Source organism: Diorhabda carinulata, chromosome 6 (genome assembly GCF_026250575.1).
Source record: "Diorhabda carinulata isolate Delta chromosome 6, icDioCari1.1, whole genome shotgun sequence".
NCBI lineage: Eukaryota > Metazoa > Arthropoda > Insecta > Coleoptera > Chrysomelidae > Diorhabda > Diorhabda carinulata.
The window spans coordinates 13,075,277-13,094,934 of record NC_079465.1 but is presented as its reverse complement, the minus strand read 5'-3'; the positions used below and the strand labels follow the sequence as shown (position 1 = coordinate 13,094,934).

General features: G+C 30.0%; 2 protein-coding genes across 9 annotated transcripts in view; one reads left to right on the top strand and one right to left on the bottom strand.

The window, feature by feature from the left end:
* LOC130894965 (zinc finger protein 3 homolog) overlaps positions 1 to 17,009 on the bottom strand; it is a 41,977-nt gene extending 24,968 nt beyond the window's left edge. The window contains exons 1-7 of one of the 2 annotated variants that reach the window (XM_057802036.1): positions 16,724 to 17,009; positions 16,522 to 16,648; positions 12,628 to 12,772; positions 9,172 to 9,567; positions 7,093 to 7,146; positions 4,395 to 4,496; positions 2,739 to 2,783 (exon numbers count right to left, since the gene is read on the bottom strand). In XM_057802036.1, coding sequence (XP_057658019.1) covers positions 2,739 to 2,783; positions 4,395 to 4,496; positions 7,093 to 7,146; positions 9,172 to 9,567; positions 12,628 to 12,772; positions 16,522 to 16,617 — 838 coding nt within the window. In that variant the 5' untranslated portion in view covers positions 16,618 to 16,648; positions 16,724 to 17,009. Of the gene's footprint in view, positions 1 to 2,738; positions 2,784 to 4,394; positions 4,497 to 7,092; positions 7,147 to 9,171; positions 9,568 to 12,627; positions 12,773 to 16,521 lie in introns of both variants that reach the window. The other variant, XM_057802035.1, reaches the window with a different exon arrangement.
* A 534-nt stretch (positions 17,010 to 17,543) lies between these two features.
* LOC130895104 (anillin-like) overlaps positions 17,544 to 19,658 on the top strand; it is a 43,875-nt gene continuing 41,760 nt past the window's right edge. For 2 of the 7 annotated variants that reach the window (XM_057802239.1, XM_057802240.1), the window contains exons 1-3: positions 17,544 to 17,779; positions 17,831 to 17,957; positions 19,095 to 19,424. In XM_057802239.1, the coding sequence (XP_057658222.1) occupies positions 17,762 to 17,779; positions 17,831 to 17,957; positions 19,095 to 19,424 (475 nt within the window). In that variant the 5' untranslated portion in view covers positions 17,544 to 17,761. Of the gene's footprint in view, positions 17,780 to 17,830; positions 17,958 to 19,094; positions 19,425 to 19,658 lie in introns of those variants that run through there. The other 5 variants (XM_057802242.1, XM_057802241.1, XM_057802244.1 and 2 more) reach the window with 5 other exon arrangements.

The following is a 19,658-nucleotide window of genomic DNA, read 5'->3' as shown; positions in this document are numbered from 1 at the left end:
CAATGGGAAACAGCCCTGATCTAGCGCCTACCGACTACCATTTGTTCCTGCACTTGAAGAAACACCTGGGCGGTCAGCTTCTTTAAGACGATAACGAAGTCAAAACAGTTGTGATACAGTAGTTAACAAGTCAGGCGGCAGAATTTTATGAGGAAGGTATTCAAAAACTGGTGCCACGTTATGACGAGTGACTCAATAATCACGTAAATTATGTAGAAAAGTAGATTAAGGTACATGCTTTCATGCAAATATAAAATATTGCGATATCTTTGCATTTCTTTCATCTATGTACTAAATGAAGACATTCAATTAAGTATGTCGAATTCAATCGAAAACCTCGCAAAGCCTCTTAAAAAGATGCGTTTTGTTAAGCAACAAGTAAAAATATTGCAGCCAAATTGACGTCGCTTGCAAATGCAAATTTGGCTGGGCAATAAAGATATTAATCTAACCGATTGGGAATGGGTTAAAATTGACAATTTTCCACCTCAAGAACTGCTGCAGATGATATTCTGCAACTTCAAAAAAGGGTGCGGCGCTACTTGCAGTTGCATAAAAGCATAAGAGTTGCTTAATCTGCAGTTGCATAAGAGCATACGAGTTGCTTAATCTGCAGTTCCACTTATGGAGCATGCTGCAGAGATAGTTATCAGAATTGTCCACCAGTAGAAAATAAAATATATTTTTTCAAAAAAAAAATATAAGGAAATTTTCATTTCAAATATCCAACGATCAGTATAGGTGAGAACAGAGACCTAATATAACTTTGATGAAACCTGGCTAAATCAAGGTCATACAAATTTCAAAATATGAAAAGACATATCTATTAGAAATAAAAAAGATGCTTTTCTTGAAGGATTGTCTATAGGATTGACAAATCTGATTTCTAAATTTCTAAAAAAAAAGGACAGAAAAGCAAATGAGTAAGTAGTATAAGAGCATGGCAATTGAAATTACAGCTTCTGTCCTGCCAGCATACACATACTCCCGAGGATGTTTAAGAGAGGAGGGTGGTTTAGTGAGGTGAAAGTCCTACACGAACTCTTAACTTTGCACAGCCGTCTGAGAGGAAGGCATTAGCTTTCACCCTACCTCGGGGCAAAAAAAAAGATAGGATGTGGATGATCTTATAGCACTGATAATCGTTTATTTCTCTAGTGATGACAATGATGGATAGTCTCAGTGAATTATTTATAACTTATATCAATTTATTTAGTGTTGTAAAATAATACGCTATGTTATAAATAGTTCTGATATGTTTATTGTTGCAAATAATATTTGATAAAAAATTCTGTGAATAATTCAACGATTAAACTATTTTTATTTCACATTTGATTTCTAAGTACTGAAAGTACTGTTTTCAGAATGAGGTTTAACTATAATAGGTTGTCTATTGAAATATAGGCCTTTTGTTATACCATTTGGAAATTTCATGTTCTATATAGGTATTTACCTAATCTTGCTATGAAATATTCCAAATAAGAAATCTACGGAAGAAGTGATGATAAATATATTATTATGTTAAAGTGTGTCACATACAGATATTTTCGATGATTTATTTCTATTTTTGAATCAACTAATTTCTTTTACTTACAATATAACATTTTCTAATATTTCATACTTAAACAATTCTTTAATCAATTATTCACATTTCATCTATCATTTTTTTCAAATTTGTTTCACCAATAAATGCAAAACTTCATCTACCACCAAATTTGACATATGTTATTAACCTTCTTACAAACGTAGTCACCGGCCTTAAAATTCTTTATATTTGTTGTATTTTTTTTATTTGTTTTCAATAATATGCATTCCCTCTTTCACTGTGTGTCTATTATGTTAATTATTATTTAGTTTGTGGTTCATTATTTCCACACTATATTTCAGTATGACTAGTACGTTATGTCATCACTTCCTATCTAGTAACTTTTTTAGTGATTTCTGGTGGTGTCATTCATGTTTCCAAAAATGATCCTCCTAGTTTAAAAATAGGGTATAGTGTCTAAGTGCATATGCTAAAAAACGTTAGTAGCAGCTTATAAGATAGTAGTTTCTGGATTGAGTTCTCCCTACAATATGAACACACGAACCTGCTTTTCTGTACTCCATGTCTTCTTATCACTCCCAAAATTCTAACGACTCTGGATGACATTTGTTTGACAACATGCACATCTTTACATAATTTAATGAAACAATATAATTACGTTTTAACAATAAGAAGTTTAAATTAGCAACTCTAAGGTTATTATAAGATATGCCTGAGAAAATGCCCATCAAAATAAACTTGCCCTAAACAGCAGAAATTCAAAATGACTCTGTATGTAAGTTTATTTTGATGGGCATTAACGACGTTCCAAATCCTGCTTTCTAATAATCAATGATAACTACATATACCTTCTCGTACAAAGCCATTGTTTCATAGTTCACAAAGAAATTTGGAGTAGAATTGGACTCAATGGAAAAAAACAACGTATACACCTTTTTGTTACTAGAATTATCGCAGGGCTGAGGCCGAATTACCAGCATGATATAGAGCTTGAGCTATTGATATTTGTAGGATGGAAACTGAAAGACAATCTTATCTTCAGTTGTTTTTAATTGTTAACAATAATAAAATCGCACCAACTGGGGTCGTATTAAGCAATTTCAATTAAAAATGAATAACCGTTTCATAGTTAGGTACAAAATAATGTTCATTTAGCTAAAAAATTTGAAATTAATTGTTAAAAGTATGTTACCTTCTAAATGTTCTTCTTCTTTTTCCATATTATGTTGTTCTTTATCTGAAATTATGAATTAAATGTAATTAGTTCACTTGAAAATGAGCTCAGGCTCAGAGGCTCAGAAAGAAAATTGCTGCTAATAATATCCAAGAGACAGATGACATCGAAACAGCATGGACAATACTAAGAAATAATATACTACAAGCAGCAGAAGAAGCCTGTGGAAGAAGGACTATAAAAAAAGGGGGAAGAACAAATACAAAACCGTGGTTTAGACAAGAAGTCAAGATCCTAGCCGAAGAGAAAAGAAAATCGTACCTGCAATACAGATCCAATGCAACAACGTATAATGACTATAATGCTGTAAGGAATAGAGTCAACGAAAATATTCGAAAAATTAAAAGAGATAACTGAGAGAAGTTTTCGAATGATAACATAACTTATATGGAGGACAGAAAAAAATGTGGAATTTTCTGAGGGATAGGAGAAAACCAATAAACGAATACATACAAAACCCAGAAATCACGGCAGACGAATGGGAAAGACATTTTGAAAAACTTTATAGTTCAACATAAGCTAACGTATCAGCACAGGAATTACTCTACGAAGATGAAAACATCAATGGAATACAAAATAGGATTTTCTCCCTGCATAAAATACAACAAATGATAGCCAAGATAAAAAGCAGAAAAGCCCCAGACATCGACGAAATAACAAACGAAATGATCAAATATGGAGGCGACACACTGTATGATGAACTACAATCCCTCTTCAATAAAATACTACAGGTCAAAAATGTACCATCTGAATAGAAAGAAAGTATTCTGATACCGATTTTCAAAAAGGGAGAAAAAACCGATCCCCAAAATTATCAAGGCATTAGCCTGATGAGAACGGTTCTGAAACTATTCACTAAAATCTTAGCAGAAGAAGTAATGTCTACCGGGATATGTGAACAACAGCAAGGTTTCAGAAACAACAGATCTGCTATAGATGCTATATTTATAATGCGCCAAATAACTGAAAAAGCCATAGAGTTTAATAAGGCAGCCTTTATATGCTTCATTGATCTCACCCAAGCGTTTGATAGGGTACGCTTAACTGATGTTATAACTCTGTACTAAAAAAAAGGAACGTTCACCCCAATATAATAAGAGTTACCGAAAAACACCGATAATTATTCCTTTGTGAGAACGGCAAACAAATTAGGCAATAAAATACCTGTGGCAACTGGTATCAGACAAGGGGATAGCCTAAACCCAATCCTGTTCAATATTATAATGGACGAAATCGTCAACGAAATAAAGCAAGCCGGGAGAGGATACCGAATGGGAGACAAAGAGATAAAAATAATATGCTATGTTGATGACGCAGTAATCATCTCGGAAGACGAAAATAACCTACAGAAACTCTTATATAAATTCCAACAAATAGCGAACACGTACAACATGCAAATATCCACAAAAAAAAAACAAAATGTCTCACAATATCTAAAGAACCGAGAAGATGTAAACTAGCGATCTACGATCAGATAGTATATATATATACTAACTATACTATATATATATATATATATATATATATATATATATATATATATATATATATATATATATATATATACTAACAGATAAAGTCGTGAGAGAATTGAGAATTAGAGACAATATTTACCTGTTTGATAATCAGTTTTTCGCTTCGGTCCACGTTTTCTTGGTATTTTGTCCAATAAATCGATTGGCTCGTAATCCTTATCATCTTCCTTAATAAGAATAGCTGAAAACCCAGAGAATATTTTTTGAAATTACTTAAGGTCAACACGTTACAACAATTTTTGAGAGCACTTTTTTTTCAAAGTTAATTTTTCAAAAAAAATTCAACACGTGTTTATTAAAATTTATGCGATCAAGTATATCGATAGGTGCCATCCAACTGTAAAAGTTTGTCAATATATAATTAATCGCGTTTAACAACAAGATGTGTTTATCGCCCTGTATTAAGGCGAAAGAAAATGTGAATGTTTTGGCGTAAGTGCAATTTGAACTTCGTATAGGCACCAGAGAAAGCAATTGCAAGGGATTTGAGAATAACTTCAAAATACTTATTTTGAAGGAACATAATTATGAAGCAGGTGGTAGGAACAGCAAAAGATATATTCGAAATTACTTCAACAATATTCAGTTAATTTACAAGGGTTTCTATTTATATCTTTGTCCTTGGCAACACTATTTCTGACTATCACTAACATTTAAGTTCTGGATATAACAATTAATGAATCTACGTATGATAGTAAACTCCGAATAGTATACAACCATTTGTTGTTTAATGAAAAAATTCAGAAAACAAGAAAAAAAGACGAATCATTCTTCATTATGACAATGTAAACTGCTACTCAAATTATTAAATCCTTAAATAGACAGAAGGTCCATCATTAACCCAATATGTGCCGTCCAAGGACTTCTTCCCGTACAGTAAACACAAATTCGGTGATCAACGATCAACACCAGAAGAAGCAGTTTATGCGATCAAAACATATATTTTCAATCTATCTAAAGAGTGGAAAAATGCTTCAAAAATTGGTTCAAATGAGTGGAAAAGTATTTATGCAAAATATTTTGAAAAACAATACATTTAATTTCAATCCTAAATAGTTATTTTTTCTTTGTTAGATCAGATATAAAAATAAGAACCTGGGTATGTTGTCATTGCAGGTTGCAGAATTATGGGCGATAGAATGGCAATTGGATTTTTAAAGGAAATATAAACTTTTTATAAAACGAACTTCTAGTACTAGAGATAACATTAAAGATGCATAAGCAGAGGAATTTTATTTCCCTGTCCACCCTAGTCGTCACACTGATGTTATACTTATGAGAACAAAAGAAGCATCTCACCCATACAAAGGGAGAATATGATTAAGCGGATCACTAATGTCATTCATAGCCGTTGAGTCGCTGAAGTTAAATAATGAAATGTATTGGTAACAGAACAAATAGTGAGTTTTTTTATTGAAAACAATGTACATTCTAGCATTGAGGCCCACACCAATTGCCATTTTATTTGTTGATAAACTGGTTTATTTCAAGACCAAATTTTTGCTAGTAAAATGTAAAGGTATTTTATTTGTGTTAATATTTCTACTTATTGATTTAGTCCATTTTTTGAACACTTATTGAATTTAAAAGAACTATCTTAGTTTTTCAATGGTATCATATTTTTTCGTTGTTACTGCAATTAGCTAATAGGTGATCAAACTGTTTACACTACCACTAAATGAACACTCACAACACTGTGTCTGACGCGCGATTTGATAACAAAGTTAATGTCTTCAGAACATGACGGTAAACTAAAACCTTTTTGTTTTTGTAAAAGACGATCCCTGATGATAAATGATAAATGACAGTTTATTTTTGTGAAATAGTTTCTAAGGACAGAAAGGTGAGTTTTTCTACAAGACAGTTTTTTCTAAGACACAATAGTTATTAAGTAGAAAAGGTTTTAATTTTTCCTATGTGTAAGAAAGTTCCAAATTTTTTTGATTGATGGCGGTAACTACCCCTCTTGAATTTATGCTTGAGTTTAGAATACCTAAGCCTTATCTTTGAATAAATTTGGTAATTGGTAAATTCAAATGAGTGGAGATTTTTAAATAATTGAAAGCTTCGTCTTCTTTAAGTCAAAAACTTATCAAATTTATGAAAAAATAAGAGTCTTGGATGTTCTAAAAATAAAGCTAAAATAAATCACACCACATATCATTCTATCCTAAAACATAATAGTTTCTCTAGACGTTTCGTCTTCCTTAAAGCCATTATCAAGAGAGGTGAAAAATAAAAGTAATAATTGAAATAAAAATTTCATTTCTTTTGTTTCAATTATTTTGGGCAAATATTTCATTATTCTTATTTATTTCATGATATGTCTAACATCGTGCTCAACAATACACGATTTTTTGGCCGCTTATATTTTAAATGCTCTTTAAGAGAGCATTTTAGACACTAACAGATCTCTTAGTCTGCCCAACATACTTTTTGTCACAATCATTATACCTAATTTCATGAATCTCTTTTCCTATTTTGTTATTTTATTCTTGTGATTGCCCAAAAATTGTTTCAATGTATTACTGAATTTATATAACAATTTCAAACCCACTTTGTCCAAAATACCTTCCAATCCATTTGTACAATCAGGATTGAAAGGTACCATAGTAAATTCGTACTGTTTTTCATTCTGACTTTGGAAAAAACATGGTTAATTAACCCATCTACAATTAACTAGACTAAACGATTAGAATTGTAAACCAAACAATATTCAATTAGTTTTTGAAATTATTATTTTTAGAATTAAGAAGATGTACTAGAAAAAAACTTACGGTATTTTCTTGGCCTTCCCTTCTTTTTGGGGAGATTGATAGTTTGGTTAATATCTGTAAAAAAATTGTACATGTATATCAAATTAGCAGTCTAATAAATTTTACAATATTGGTTAGATTCATACTTCACTTCACTTTCACTCTTTGATTATACAAACTTGCATATTAAAATGATTTAACAATAATAACATTGAACACAAGATTAATCATTTGTTAATATCTTCTGTAATTGTGAACATAAGATGATGGGGAATAATTATAGATGATTATTATGGTGTTGTTATGCCATCATAATTTATGGAATCCTTTTTTTTTTTTCAATTGCAAGCTTTTATATCTAAAAAGCCTCTATTATTACGAACTTTATAGTATTTAATCTACATATGCTATTTAATGTTTAAATAGTGAATAACGGATAATTTGAACATTTAGTTTACTGGTATTATTACTATAGTTTTTATATAAGAAGCAAGCAAGTAGATTGAGTGGTGCCTGCCGTCTGGAGGTGCCTATGGATATTTATTTAAACTTCTGTAGGTTGTAGTGTTTAGGAAAGACGTGCCTTGGTAGCTGATTCCACAGGCTCGTCATTCTCCAAAGAAAGGAGTCCTGATAAATTGATCTTCTGGGCGTCTGCATGCGAACTTGGTGTTCATGAGCCATGTCTGCCTTGTCGAGTAGATAAAACAGTCAGATAGGAGACCTTTCTTATATGCTCTAAGCTGTCAAAGTTTCTAATCAACTCTGGATCCCCTATAAGTCGAATTGCTCTTCTGTATTGAGTAGAGCATCCTCACAGCATGCTTTAGGGTCGAGCTCCAAATGTGCAAGTATTACTCTAATTTAGACGAATCCGGGTCTTCTACATGATTAGAAGCTGTTGATGAATATAGTTTTTTGGTCTTAAAGAAAGCTTCAAATTTTTGTGAAGCTGCCTTAGCTAATTCGGCTTGCAAACTTAACACCAGTTATTTTGTATTACTCATGTATCCTGTTCAATATTTAGGTTTTTGTAGCGTCTTTTAGTTTTGTATCTATGTAGAATTATTAAAAGGTTTACTAATGAATAAAGTTTCAATTATTGTCCAATGAATTTGGTATAAGTAAAAAAGCTTGATATGGATATAAATTAACTTTGTAAGTACACAGATTCATCATTGAATATGCCACAATAGACCATAAGGTTATATTACTAGCCACATTGGAAAGGAATTTGTGTATGTAATGAAATACATTCTTTTTCAACAAATATCATTTATCTCGCCATTCTTATTCGGAAAAATTTTAACGATGCCATCCCGCCTAGTGATGGTAAGTTAGTGTTATATTGTTGATAAATTATGTTAATTTAAGGTTATATTATCTGTCCTTTTGACAAATAAAGTTAATGAAGTGTTTCAGATTTTTTGCGTCAAAAATATTTGTCTTATTAGTCTTTTTGTTTAGATAAGCCCAAATAGTAGGTAAATTTTTGTCAAGTTTCTAAACTAACTAAGAGTCATCTGTAACTGTAAGAAAAAACTATTGGAACTAATGATTTTGAGTGCGGATGAATTCTCAGGAAGAAAATCGCCATTTTAAAATTTTTTGTTGTTATGATTACCGTATTTTTCAAACTTTTGAATAAACTGAGCAACAGTGTATTGTGTAGAAACTAGCCTACCTGTATAAGCATAAATAAAACAATAATGTATTAATAAGTGTGAGACTAAAAAATTCTAATTTAGTTTCTTGTAACGCAAATAAGTGAACACAAGCGAATCAAATACGAATCCACATTCGCACATTTCCACTAAAGTCAGGAAAAGTGGAATGAGAATAAAGTGGAGCAATTTATTATAATTTACAGCAACGTTCTATTGAAATTGACACTACTAGTTGTTTAGATATTGTAATACAATGTAAGCCTACATTATTTATTTGAAAAAAGCATTACTTTGGTACATGTTACAAAAAAACTTCCAAGAATAATGTAATGTAATAATGTAAAAACTCTGAATAAATCAAAATTATTAACCAGTGATCAATTGTTATTAATGCTAGGCAAAATCAAATATCAATAATACTTAGATTACATACCTCCTAAGTCATTGCTAGCTACATCCAATGAAATCTTTCCTGTTCTTAGTTGTTCTTCCGATTCAAGGCAGTTATCAATGAACAACAGGATCTTCAAAAGAAATCTATAACATTTATCACATATGTATTCATCATCATGTAGTTCCATTTGTGGGACACACAGTATAATAACTTGTTTGATAGTTTTGCCAAGCACCAATTTTATCAAAGCATGGGAAAAGTTTTTGGGGGCAATAGTCAAGCAAGTCCTACATCTTATTAACTCTATTTGTTGCATATGTTCAGCTATTTTGTCATCACTTGACTCTTCAGGTTTAATTTCTTTTTTTATACAGTTACTTTCTAAATCTTCATCTCCAGATTGATATTCCTCAAAAACAATAGGTTTACGTTTCCCTACAAGTTACCAAAAGCATACTTAAAATTTAAATGAAACATAAAACGTATTTACAGATATTTTCCGTAAAATCCTCGATAGGAAAATTATCAAATGAAATACATATGAAATTAACAAAAACTATGGTTAAAATTGTAGTTGTATGAATCAAAAGTTAAAATTATATTGAAAAATGTCAATATAAATAACAATAAAAATTAACTTTAGCATTAAGTATATCTATATAACCAATTTGAAATATAACGATACACAAGGTAGAGAAAAATAATTAATGAATTCAATTATTGAAATGATTTTCTTATTTATTTACACTAACACTTTACGTGGGGTGAATTTATAAACACTGTGCTTTACTCAATTTATTTAAACACTTTACTATACACTTAAACAAATAAATAAATAGACAATGTAAACAAATCACCTGCTATGATAAATGCTTATATTGAAACAAACATCAAACGTGCGCGTCTTCGCAGAATTTTATAATTCCACTACAACCGGACAGGACCGGCGACACGACCCATATCGTGACATATTACTACTATGTATTAAAAATTGTTAATTCATTGGGGTTTTGATAAACCTTTTAGTATAAAAGGACACAATTCAAGAAATACTCAAAAACACAACAAAAATCATTCATCAAAAATTGTTATTGCTGGTGTGAATTATGGCTATTTTGAGTGAAACCCAACGCATAGAAATGTAACGCAAAGTACCCAGACAAACCTATCAGTTGATCATCTGTAAAATTGCTGAAAAATCTAGAAAAACTGATCATGTTAAAAACTGATGTACCTTCTAAGGTATCAGAAACTTAATGTTGTATCAAGAAAGAAAAATGCTTTATTGTCAAAAAATTTGTAGTCAAAAGCTTGTGAAAACTAAGAAACAAACATAAAAATAATTGAATAAAAGATACAAATAAAATAAAATTACAATATACAGAAGAAAACCTCAATGAGTAACAAAATTATAGGTAATAATTAGTACATAAAAAATTAAACCAATATGCCATGCTCGGAATTAAATATTATTATTAAAAGTCGTTTACAGAGTGGAATGCACTTTCCAGTAAATATGCCCTCAAATTATTGTGGAATGCGGGAAAAGATAATATCGATTTGATTTCAATTGGCAAGAGGTTGTGCATTTAATTGCATTGTAAAGTATTAAGCCCTTAACTAATTCTAAATTTGGAGTAGGTAGGTAAAGGTCGTAATCCGTGTTCCTAAGTGGATAGCCGTGCATCGACCTTTCTGAAATTGAACAAGCATGCTACGAATTAGGCGGATTCAAAGATGAATAAGAAAAGAAGAGTCAGAATGTTTATTCTTTTAAACAAGTCCCTGCAGTGAGCCCTGATATTTAATCCGAGTAAATATCTAACAGCTTTCTTTTGTAGTTTGACGATGAGCTCAAATTGAATCACACCACACGTATCCCAGAAGGAAAGGGCATATCGGAGATGCGACTCAATAATGGTATAATAAACTGTTAAGGAAGTGGATAAGTTCAATTCTTTGGAAACTGATCTCAGCAAAAAACAGAACTCAATTTTTTTGATAAGGCGGCAATATGTAATTCCCATTTCAAGGAATTGTCCACAACAATGCCTAAGATGCCCAATTTTATAGATTCAACGACGTCAATGGTGGTGTCAGGCAGCAAAGGCAGCAAAAATTAGGTCACTGAATATGGTCCTATGAAGTGCTATGAGATCTGATTGCTCCAAGAGAAACTAGTGTCGTCTGTAAATAGACATATTTTACCACTGATGTCTAGGCAATGTCGTTTATAAACAGAAGATATGACTTAAACTATGCGAAAGGTATTCCCCAGAGTAGTACTGTATTGTAGTACTGCAATTTGTTAATTAAAATATTATGATTAACACAATCAAAAACCTTTAAAAAATCACAAAAAGTTGTTGCAGTGGAGTGATGGCTGGTTACGCTAGAGTAGACATTATTTAGGAGTGAGAATAAAGCATCATTTGTGTATTTGTTACTTAAAATCCCAAAATGATGGGTAGTAAGTATTTTATATTTAAACAGAAATGATAAAAGCCTCTTTTTGATCAATCTTTCTATGATCTTAGATAACATGGGAAAAGTGCCATTTTGAAATTAAACGTTAATTAGTTGTAAGGTGATTTAATGTGCAATCGGGCACACTCGAAAAAATTGTAAGTCCATCAGTTCTAGATTTCCAGTATTTATTTTTGATGCCATTAATTGTACTGCGAAGCTCTGATAAAAATACGGGCATAAAGAATTATTGAGGTTATCAGGTGAAGTAGAGATTATGCTCGATGAAGAAGCCTTATTCTTATATAATTCACATTGGACCATTGGCGAGTCTCCTATTATAATATATTATAATATAACTGCATTAACGAACCACGAAATATCAAAAAAAAACAAACATTCAATTATGAAGATAAAAAAAATCTTAAAATGAAATACACGAAAAAGAGAATTTTAGGAAATGGTTCACGTACATAGGAACCATAAAGCTATCAATGATAATAAGATCTGAATAATAAATAATAATAAGTAAAACTTATAGTTCTATTTCATAAATGTTAATGCAACTACGAATAATTTAATTGATGGCTGCTACATATTTTTGAGATGTAATCTATTGATTAATACAATTACGCAAAATGTCAGTGTCAAGTCATATTTTGATAAGCACTGAAGTAAGTGGAAAAGTGACTTTTTATATGCTATCAACTGATTTTTATTGAGAAGAGACCTAAAATCAAGACAAATTATCAAGAAAAACATATAAGAAAGTTTAAAAAGTAAAATGTTGAAGAAAACTTTATTTATAGTCATATAGTTTTAAGAATGGTATGAACATAAATGAAGCACTAAGCAAATTATGTATATATTTTTAGTACCAAGTATTGAAGAAAAACTAACTAGCAAATTTGGTAAATTTGATAGGCCACACTTTATAAAAAATTAGTAAGGGACACAATAGTTGATAATTATATTTATCTTATCTTTAAAAGTATTAAGTCAATGTTATGATAAATTTCCTGTACATACTTGTGGATCTTCTTCTACCCTTTGCATTGTCTTCATTGAATTGTGGTGGCTTCTGTTCACTGAACAATGTAGGCATAGCATTATTCTTCAGAGTTCTTCTACCATCTTCTCTATGATTTTCAAACTGATCAGAGGTAAAATGAACCTAAAGTTTTGAAAATGTAATTGATAAATCTGTTTTAAAATAGATAAAAATGTTGACGTTTGAACCTATTGTGGTCTCTATCAAAATTTTTTGATACATATTATTAACGATGTCCATATTTCGACTATAATTTGGTATTTCATTGCTTTCATTACCACAACCCCACAACAATCACATTATAAAATGCCTGTTTATTTATTATATTTTTTGAACTAATCACAAATACCCCAAAGAAACAATAAAAATAAATTTGATATAACTGTTACTATTTTGATTGCTATTTTGTTATACAAAATAAAAAATCAGAATGTGACAAATCTGGTAAACTTGCTACTAACATAAGTTCTGGAGAATCATTAAATGTAGCTACTTGAAAAATAATTGAAAGCAATGTTATGCAAATGGTTTAAAACGGATACTTTTTGACATTATTTCAACAAATATAACCTCTTGCTATCATAACTGAACCAGAACCCAGAAATATTCTTAACAAAATTAATGAGAATGACGATCATATGGAGACTCATTGGACCTGTATCATTATTTAATGATAATAAGCTACTGAACTGATCAACAAGGGAGTTAAAAAATACTGAAAAATTCAAAAATATTGCAAGATACAATGCGACTGATTCGCTTCGTCAGCTTCTTAACTTTGTATACATAAACTGTAATAAAAATGAGATTAAAACTTTGCCAGAATTACCAAAATAAAAAAATAATAAAGATTTTCAGGAGCTACCAACAAATAACCGTGGAGACATGACCAATATTCCAGATTCACAAGAATGAAATTCTTCCAAATCTGATACTAAAATAAAAGCTAGAAGAAACGTCAAATTATCAAATTGAATGTAAAAATATCTCAGAAAAAAACTATCAGGACAAATATATTTAAAAAATGATTGACGATCAGAATATCGACATATGACATTATTCAGATTTGTAAAAAGTAGTTCTGCTTATACCTACAGAACTAGTGTGACACAATGTTTTTAACATACCTTGTGGAAAAATAAAACATTTAAAGAAAAATTGCACTTTATTACACTCAGCTGTTTAGAAGTTATAAGGGTGTTTTAAAAAAAAGTGATCCCGTCTCTAAGATAGACGGAAAACTGAAAAATATTTGGGGCGTACTCAGTAAAAAATGTTCGTAACGTATTCAAGATAAAGTGCGTTGAAGAAAGAAAAATTATACTCTTTTTTCACAATTTTGTCGCAACTAATGGCAACTTTGTATTGAAATTTTATTAGAATATTTTTTGGAAGCTGATACATCCAATAAATTTGTTTTGTCTGACTCTCATAGAGGGCGTTAATTACAAGGTTCGAAGCAAGTAGTATTGAATATAACTTTTTGAATATTAGATTTATTAAGCAAAATTTCATATAAACTTAAACATCATTTAATTTTTCACCAAAAAGGGAATCTAGATAAAACTCGTACCATTTTCGGAATTTGAAAAATTAAAGAGTAGGTGTTCAAAATGTTCTCCGTTTTCACGAATATTCAAGAATCCATTAATCTTCTAAAGGGGAGTCAGCTATGAGGTTGTTAAAGTGACGCCTTTCAATTCTTGAGGTGAACTTACCTCTGTAGCATAAACTTTGTCTTTAAGATACGACCAAAGGGATTAAAATCGCATGACCGAGGAGGTTAATGAATCAGATCTTCTGAACCTCTACCCATCCATCTATTTGGAAAATGGTTACTCAACCAATTATGACACCTTCCATCAAAGTGCGTGAAAGAGGAGGACATTTTGAACACCTACTCTAATTGAATTCTACTTTATGTTATTAGCCTTTTTTTAAATTTCCATCTCCTGGTTTTTTGTTTAATTAATACATTTATCATAATTTCATACCAGCATCAGTTATTACTTCATAAATTTCAAACCAAAAAAATCTGAAAATGGTACACATTATTGAGTTTTATCTAGATTACCTTTTTGATGTAAAATTAAATGATGTTTAAGTTTACATGAAATTTTGCTTAATAAATCTAATATTGAAAAAGTTACGTTCAATACTATTTGGTAAGAGCCTTTTAACTAACGCCCTCTATGAGAGTCAGACAAAACAAATTCATTGAATGTATCAGCTTCCAAAAAATATTCATATAAAATTTCAATACAAAGTTGCCATTAGTTGCGACAAAATTGTGAAAAATGTGTATAATTTTTCTTTCTTCAACGCACTTTATCTTGAATACGGATGGTGTTACGAACATTTTTTACTGAGTATACCCCAAATATTTTTCAGTTTTCTATCTATCTTAGAGACGGGATCACTTTTTTTTTAAACACCCTTACAACTTCTAAACAGCTGAGTGTAAAAAAGTGCAATTTTTCTTTAAATGTTTTATTTTTCCACGAGGTATGTCAAGAACATTGTGTCATACTAGTTCTATGGTATAAGCAGAGCTACTTTTTACAAATCTAAATAATGTCACATGTCGATATTCTTATTGTCAATCATGTTTTTTAAAATACACAACTGGTAATGGTAAAAAGAGGTTCTTGAGGCACTAATCTTTTGGAAAACCAGTATACCCCTGATTTGAAGGCCCAAACTAGTTTTGAATAGTGTTTACTAAAGACTTTATACAGTAATGTGACTCCAGCTTAAATAATCTGTTCAAAAATTATATTAAACCCTCTTGTTCTTTGTTTCACCTGCTTAGGATTACTTTTTGTATTACAATATAATGGTTACTATTTTTTTTTCAAGAAGCCACTAGCCAACTGCTTTTTTGGTATATTAAGATTGCCATAGAACATTGTTTCGCATACTTTTAATCAGAAAAATTCTTTATTAAGAAAGTATGACCATAAGAACATACGTCTTAATTGGTTTTCTTGTTTTCAATTCAAATCACTTATTGTTGGGCTTTTAATAAGCAGTGTAGTGACATTAATTTTCTTTATGGGCTACTGCATAAAATGATCAAAAGGTTTAGATGTGCCAACATCTGATTAAACACCAGTTAATGTCACATTTGCACCTATCTCACACACTTCTCGAATTTTTAACTATCTCACTGTCTTTGATATCCCCATTTTTTAAATTGCTTTTCAAGTTTTTTGGAGATATTTTTATATTTAATTTGATAATTTGACGTTTCTTCTATTTTTCATTTTAGTTTCAGGTTTGGAAGAATTTCATTCTTGTTCATCTAGAATATTGGTCAGTAGTTTCGGCAAAATCGTAAAACATGTGTTTTTCTTTAATGCACTTTATCTTGAATACAGATGGCGTTACGAAAATCTTTTAGTGAGCAAAGTCCAAATGTTTTTCAGTTTTCTATCTTTCCTAGAGACATGATCACCTTTGTTGAAATACCCTATATAAGTACGTTAATTAGGTAAAAATGTAACTGCACACCTCATACATAATAGATATACAAGTGTTATTTCAGAAGAAAATACTTAAGGTATAATATGAAAAAACATGTTAAGTGCTTAATAAAAGAAGTGGTAGGCTTATGGATAAGGAATGCTTCATTTTAATACACTCTCATTCATAATATATAGAACTTTATTTTTCATTCGAAGATTGATCATAATGAAATTAATTTTATTGGTCACGCTATGTAAAATCAACAATACATAAAAACACAAGATATTCTAAACCAAATTGGTCTTCTCTATATATGACCCAGAAATTGCAAATTATATAGTAGGAACTTACATTTTAATAAATGTTAAGAATATTCATGATCTATTTAAATACTACTCATATACCTCACATATTTGCGCCCTAGATGATAAATCGTCCCGATTTATGTTTTTGATCCAAGCTTCTCTCCTTTCTTTATTTCGGTCTCCTTGAGGAAGCATGAAAAGTCTTATTCCTTTTTCGGTTCTGTTACTGCAATAAGGAACACAACAAGCAGGCATGTTTAGAAAATTAACAACTGTTTGAAAAAAATATATACACGAATACCTTCACAAACAAATATGGAGATACTAGCACATATTTTTAAGGCGTACTGCCAAATTTCAATATAGACGACAAAAATAATGACGTCATATTGCCTTAATTACATTGTCTAACAGAAAAAATTTTCAAGTTATGATACTATCATCTCAAATAATTAATAATAAAATAAGGATTTCCACACACTCTCATGCATACACGTTCGGTGAAGTAATTACTTCATGTTTTGTAGTTTTTACAACAGAACAATTTGATAGCACAATAGTGCAGCATGGCGTCAATGAATCATGACGTCACTACCACTAGCCATACAGAAATATATTTCCACATACAGCTTAATTTCCCGATTTCATTCCACTTCTTTGTAAATATAAATATGTATACCAGTTTCGAAGGTTATATCATTCACAATAGCACAGGTTATAAAAGTACTCTTTAACCAAGAACAATAGATAAATCATATCTGTGTGCTGTTCGTCCAGAATAGCTATTTTGTTTTTGCAAGCTAAACAATATCTAAGTAGCCAGAAAATTCCTTTAAATGAATTAGTTAGTATTGAACATTAAAATATATGAGAATTCAAGAATCAATCAAATTAATGTATAAAATTTATCTATGATGACCAGATACGTCAAATATTATTACGTTCTTTGTGAAAACTATATAATAAAGCTTTGATATGATCGACATTCTTTTCTCAAACTTATTAAACACCAACAATCGAAATTTTTCTTATATACACAATTTTATAAATATAATTGCATAGGTCCTTTTTTCTGTAGTACTCATGCTTATGCAGAAAGCTGCTTTATTTGACATTTGACTGAAGTATCAAAGCAAAAAGTCAACGTTTCATGTTTAAAAATCATTTGAAATAGACGTTTGGCTTTGAGTGAATTGTAACGAATCGTTATAAACGGTTTTAGTTACTCAAACTCATATAGTTAATTTTGTGAATTAGTATCAGTTGATATCTTAGAATTTATATCAAATTAATTATTCTTTGAATATTCTTGAAAGGAAAATTATCTTTTAATTCTAAAATGGACGCGTTTACAGAGGTAATAATGAATTAGATTTGTTCTCCTTTTTTATTATTCTAATAATTTTAGAGTATTCTTAGTAGAGCCAGAGAAAGACAAAAGCTATTAGAAGGTTCTGGAAATGCTGAAAGAACGCCATTTAAAGAAACGAATTCTTTAATAGAACTTCCCAGATCAAAAAAGGAATCTTTGTCAGGTACTTTTATTTGCTCAAACTAGAATTTTTTTACTATTTCTATTTATTATTATCTATTGAAGTAATGGTATATTATGTTTGTAAGTTTTATGATTAATCTTCATTGATATAAATTAATATGGTGATGTAAATAATTCGGTTTATGAGTGAGTTCAAAACAGATGTGTTAAAAAAGTTGATGGGTTATAAAAATGGTTGATTTATAATTATTTAAATACAAATAACTAAATGGTCGACAACAACAACAGTTTAAATTTACAATAAACTGCTTTATAACTCTTTATAGTCACTGCAATAACACAAAACACTGACACTCTTACACTAGGCCTCCAGTTGATTATCATATCCAGACCTGAACATTTAGGCTTGTTTTACATTTAAATGAAAATACCGTATGTTCTTTCATAAAATCAAATAGCTAATTATTGAAGTTCGTAGTTGCAGACATTTTTATCATTATTACCAACATTTATATCAAAATCACTTGTACCTAATGCAATACTGTGCTCTAAATTTCACATTGATACATATATGTTGATAAATTGATCACATTTATGGTCTAATAGTAACAAGATAAAACTATATTGTTGTATATAGCAATTAATTGGCTTCAATTATACACTATTGGCTATAGCTATTCCTAAATTTTCCATGTCTTCCTGAAGCTTCCACTCATATATTTTAATATTATCTTCCTCTAATTTTGATTTTTTCTGACAGGTTTTTTCTTTTAGGATGATATTTATGAGCTGCTCTGAGATTGTTTGTTTTTCCATTTTTTGTAATATTTCTGATATTTCCATAATTTCAAATATTCATTTTTTATTTATTTATGTTATCTGTTACCAAAAAACTCATTTCAGCTGCTCTCAGATTTAGAGATATATGAAATCATCGTTTTAATCTTTTTACCTCAACAGATTCAGAAGTTACCTGCATTCATTTTCATTATTGGCATTTATACATCATTAGTATTTCACATTTGATATTTTCTAATGTTTATGAAAGTTTGGAATCTATATGTTATTAATTATACACTATAATCATGTATTAGTTTCCATTATTACCTATGCTGGGGAAACTACTGCTTAGAAATATATTCATTTACATGTGGAATCTAAAGTGTACAACTTTTAGACTCCAACATCAATATATGTACAAAAAATTTGGAAACACTTTCTAAAGAAAATAAATCTGACAGTAATCTTCCTAAGTTTATAAGACAAAACTCAAGAACTAAGATTTCTTCTGAAATGCCAGGATCACCTAAAAATCAGTTAAAAACATTGAATATTCAACAAGAGGACTTCAATATGGAAATTAAAGTGACTGCTTCTGAAAATGTGAGGGTAGAAGTAGAAATTGCTGAAGCTAATAATAGTGGAAATGAAAATGATTCTGGAAATGACTGTCAAATGAGAATTGAATCTAAATGTAAATTGAAGAGACTTGGACAACTTTATGCAGGTATAAATAAAATTATGTTTGAGTAGTCTATTATGGGTTGAAGAACTAATTAGAATTATCTTTGACTTTTTATTATCAGTAGTCTATTATAGGTTGAAGTACTAATTAGAATCAAACATAGTATTGTTAACAATTAAATTATACATCAAAATCTTCATATCAGATATATAACTTTAAAATTATTACTAAGTTATTTTTTTCTAGAAAATAAATTTTTGGTCCAAATGACTTTGC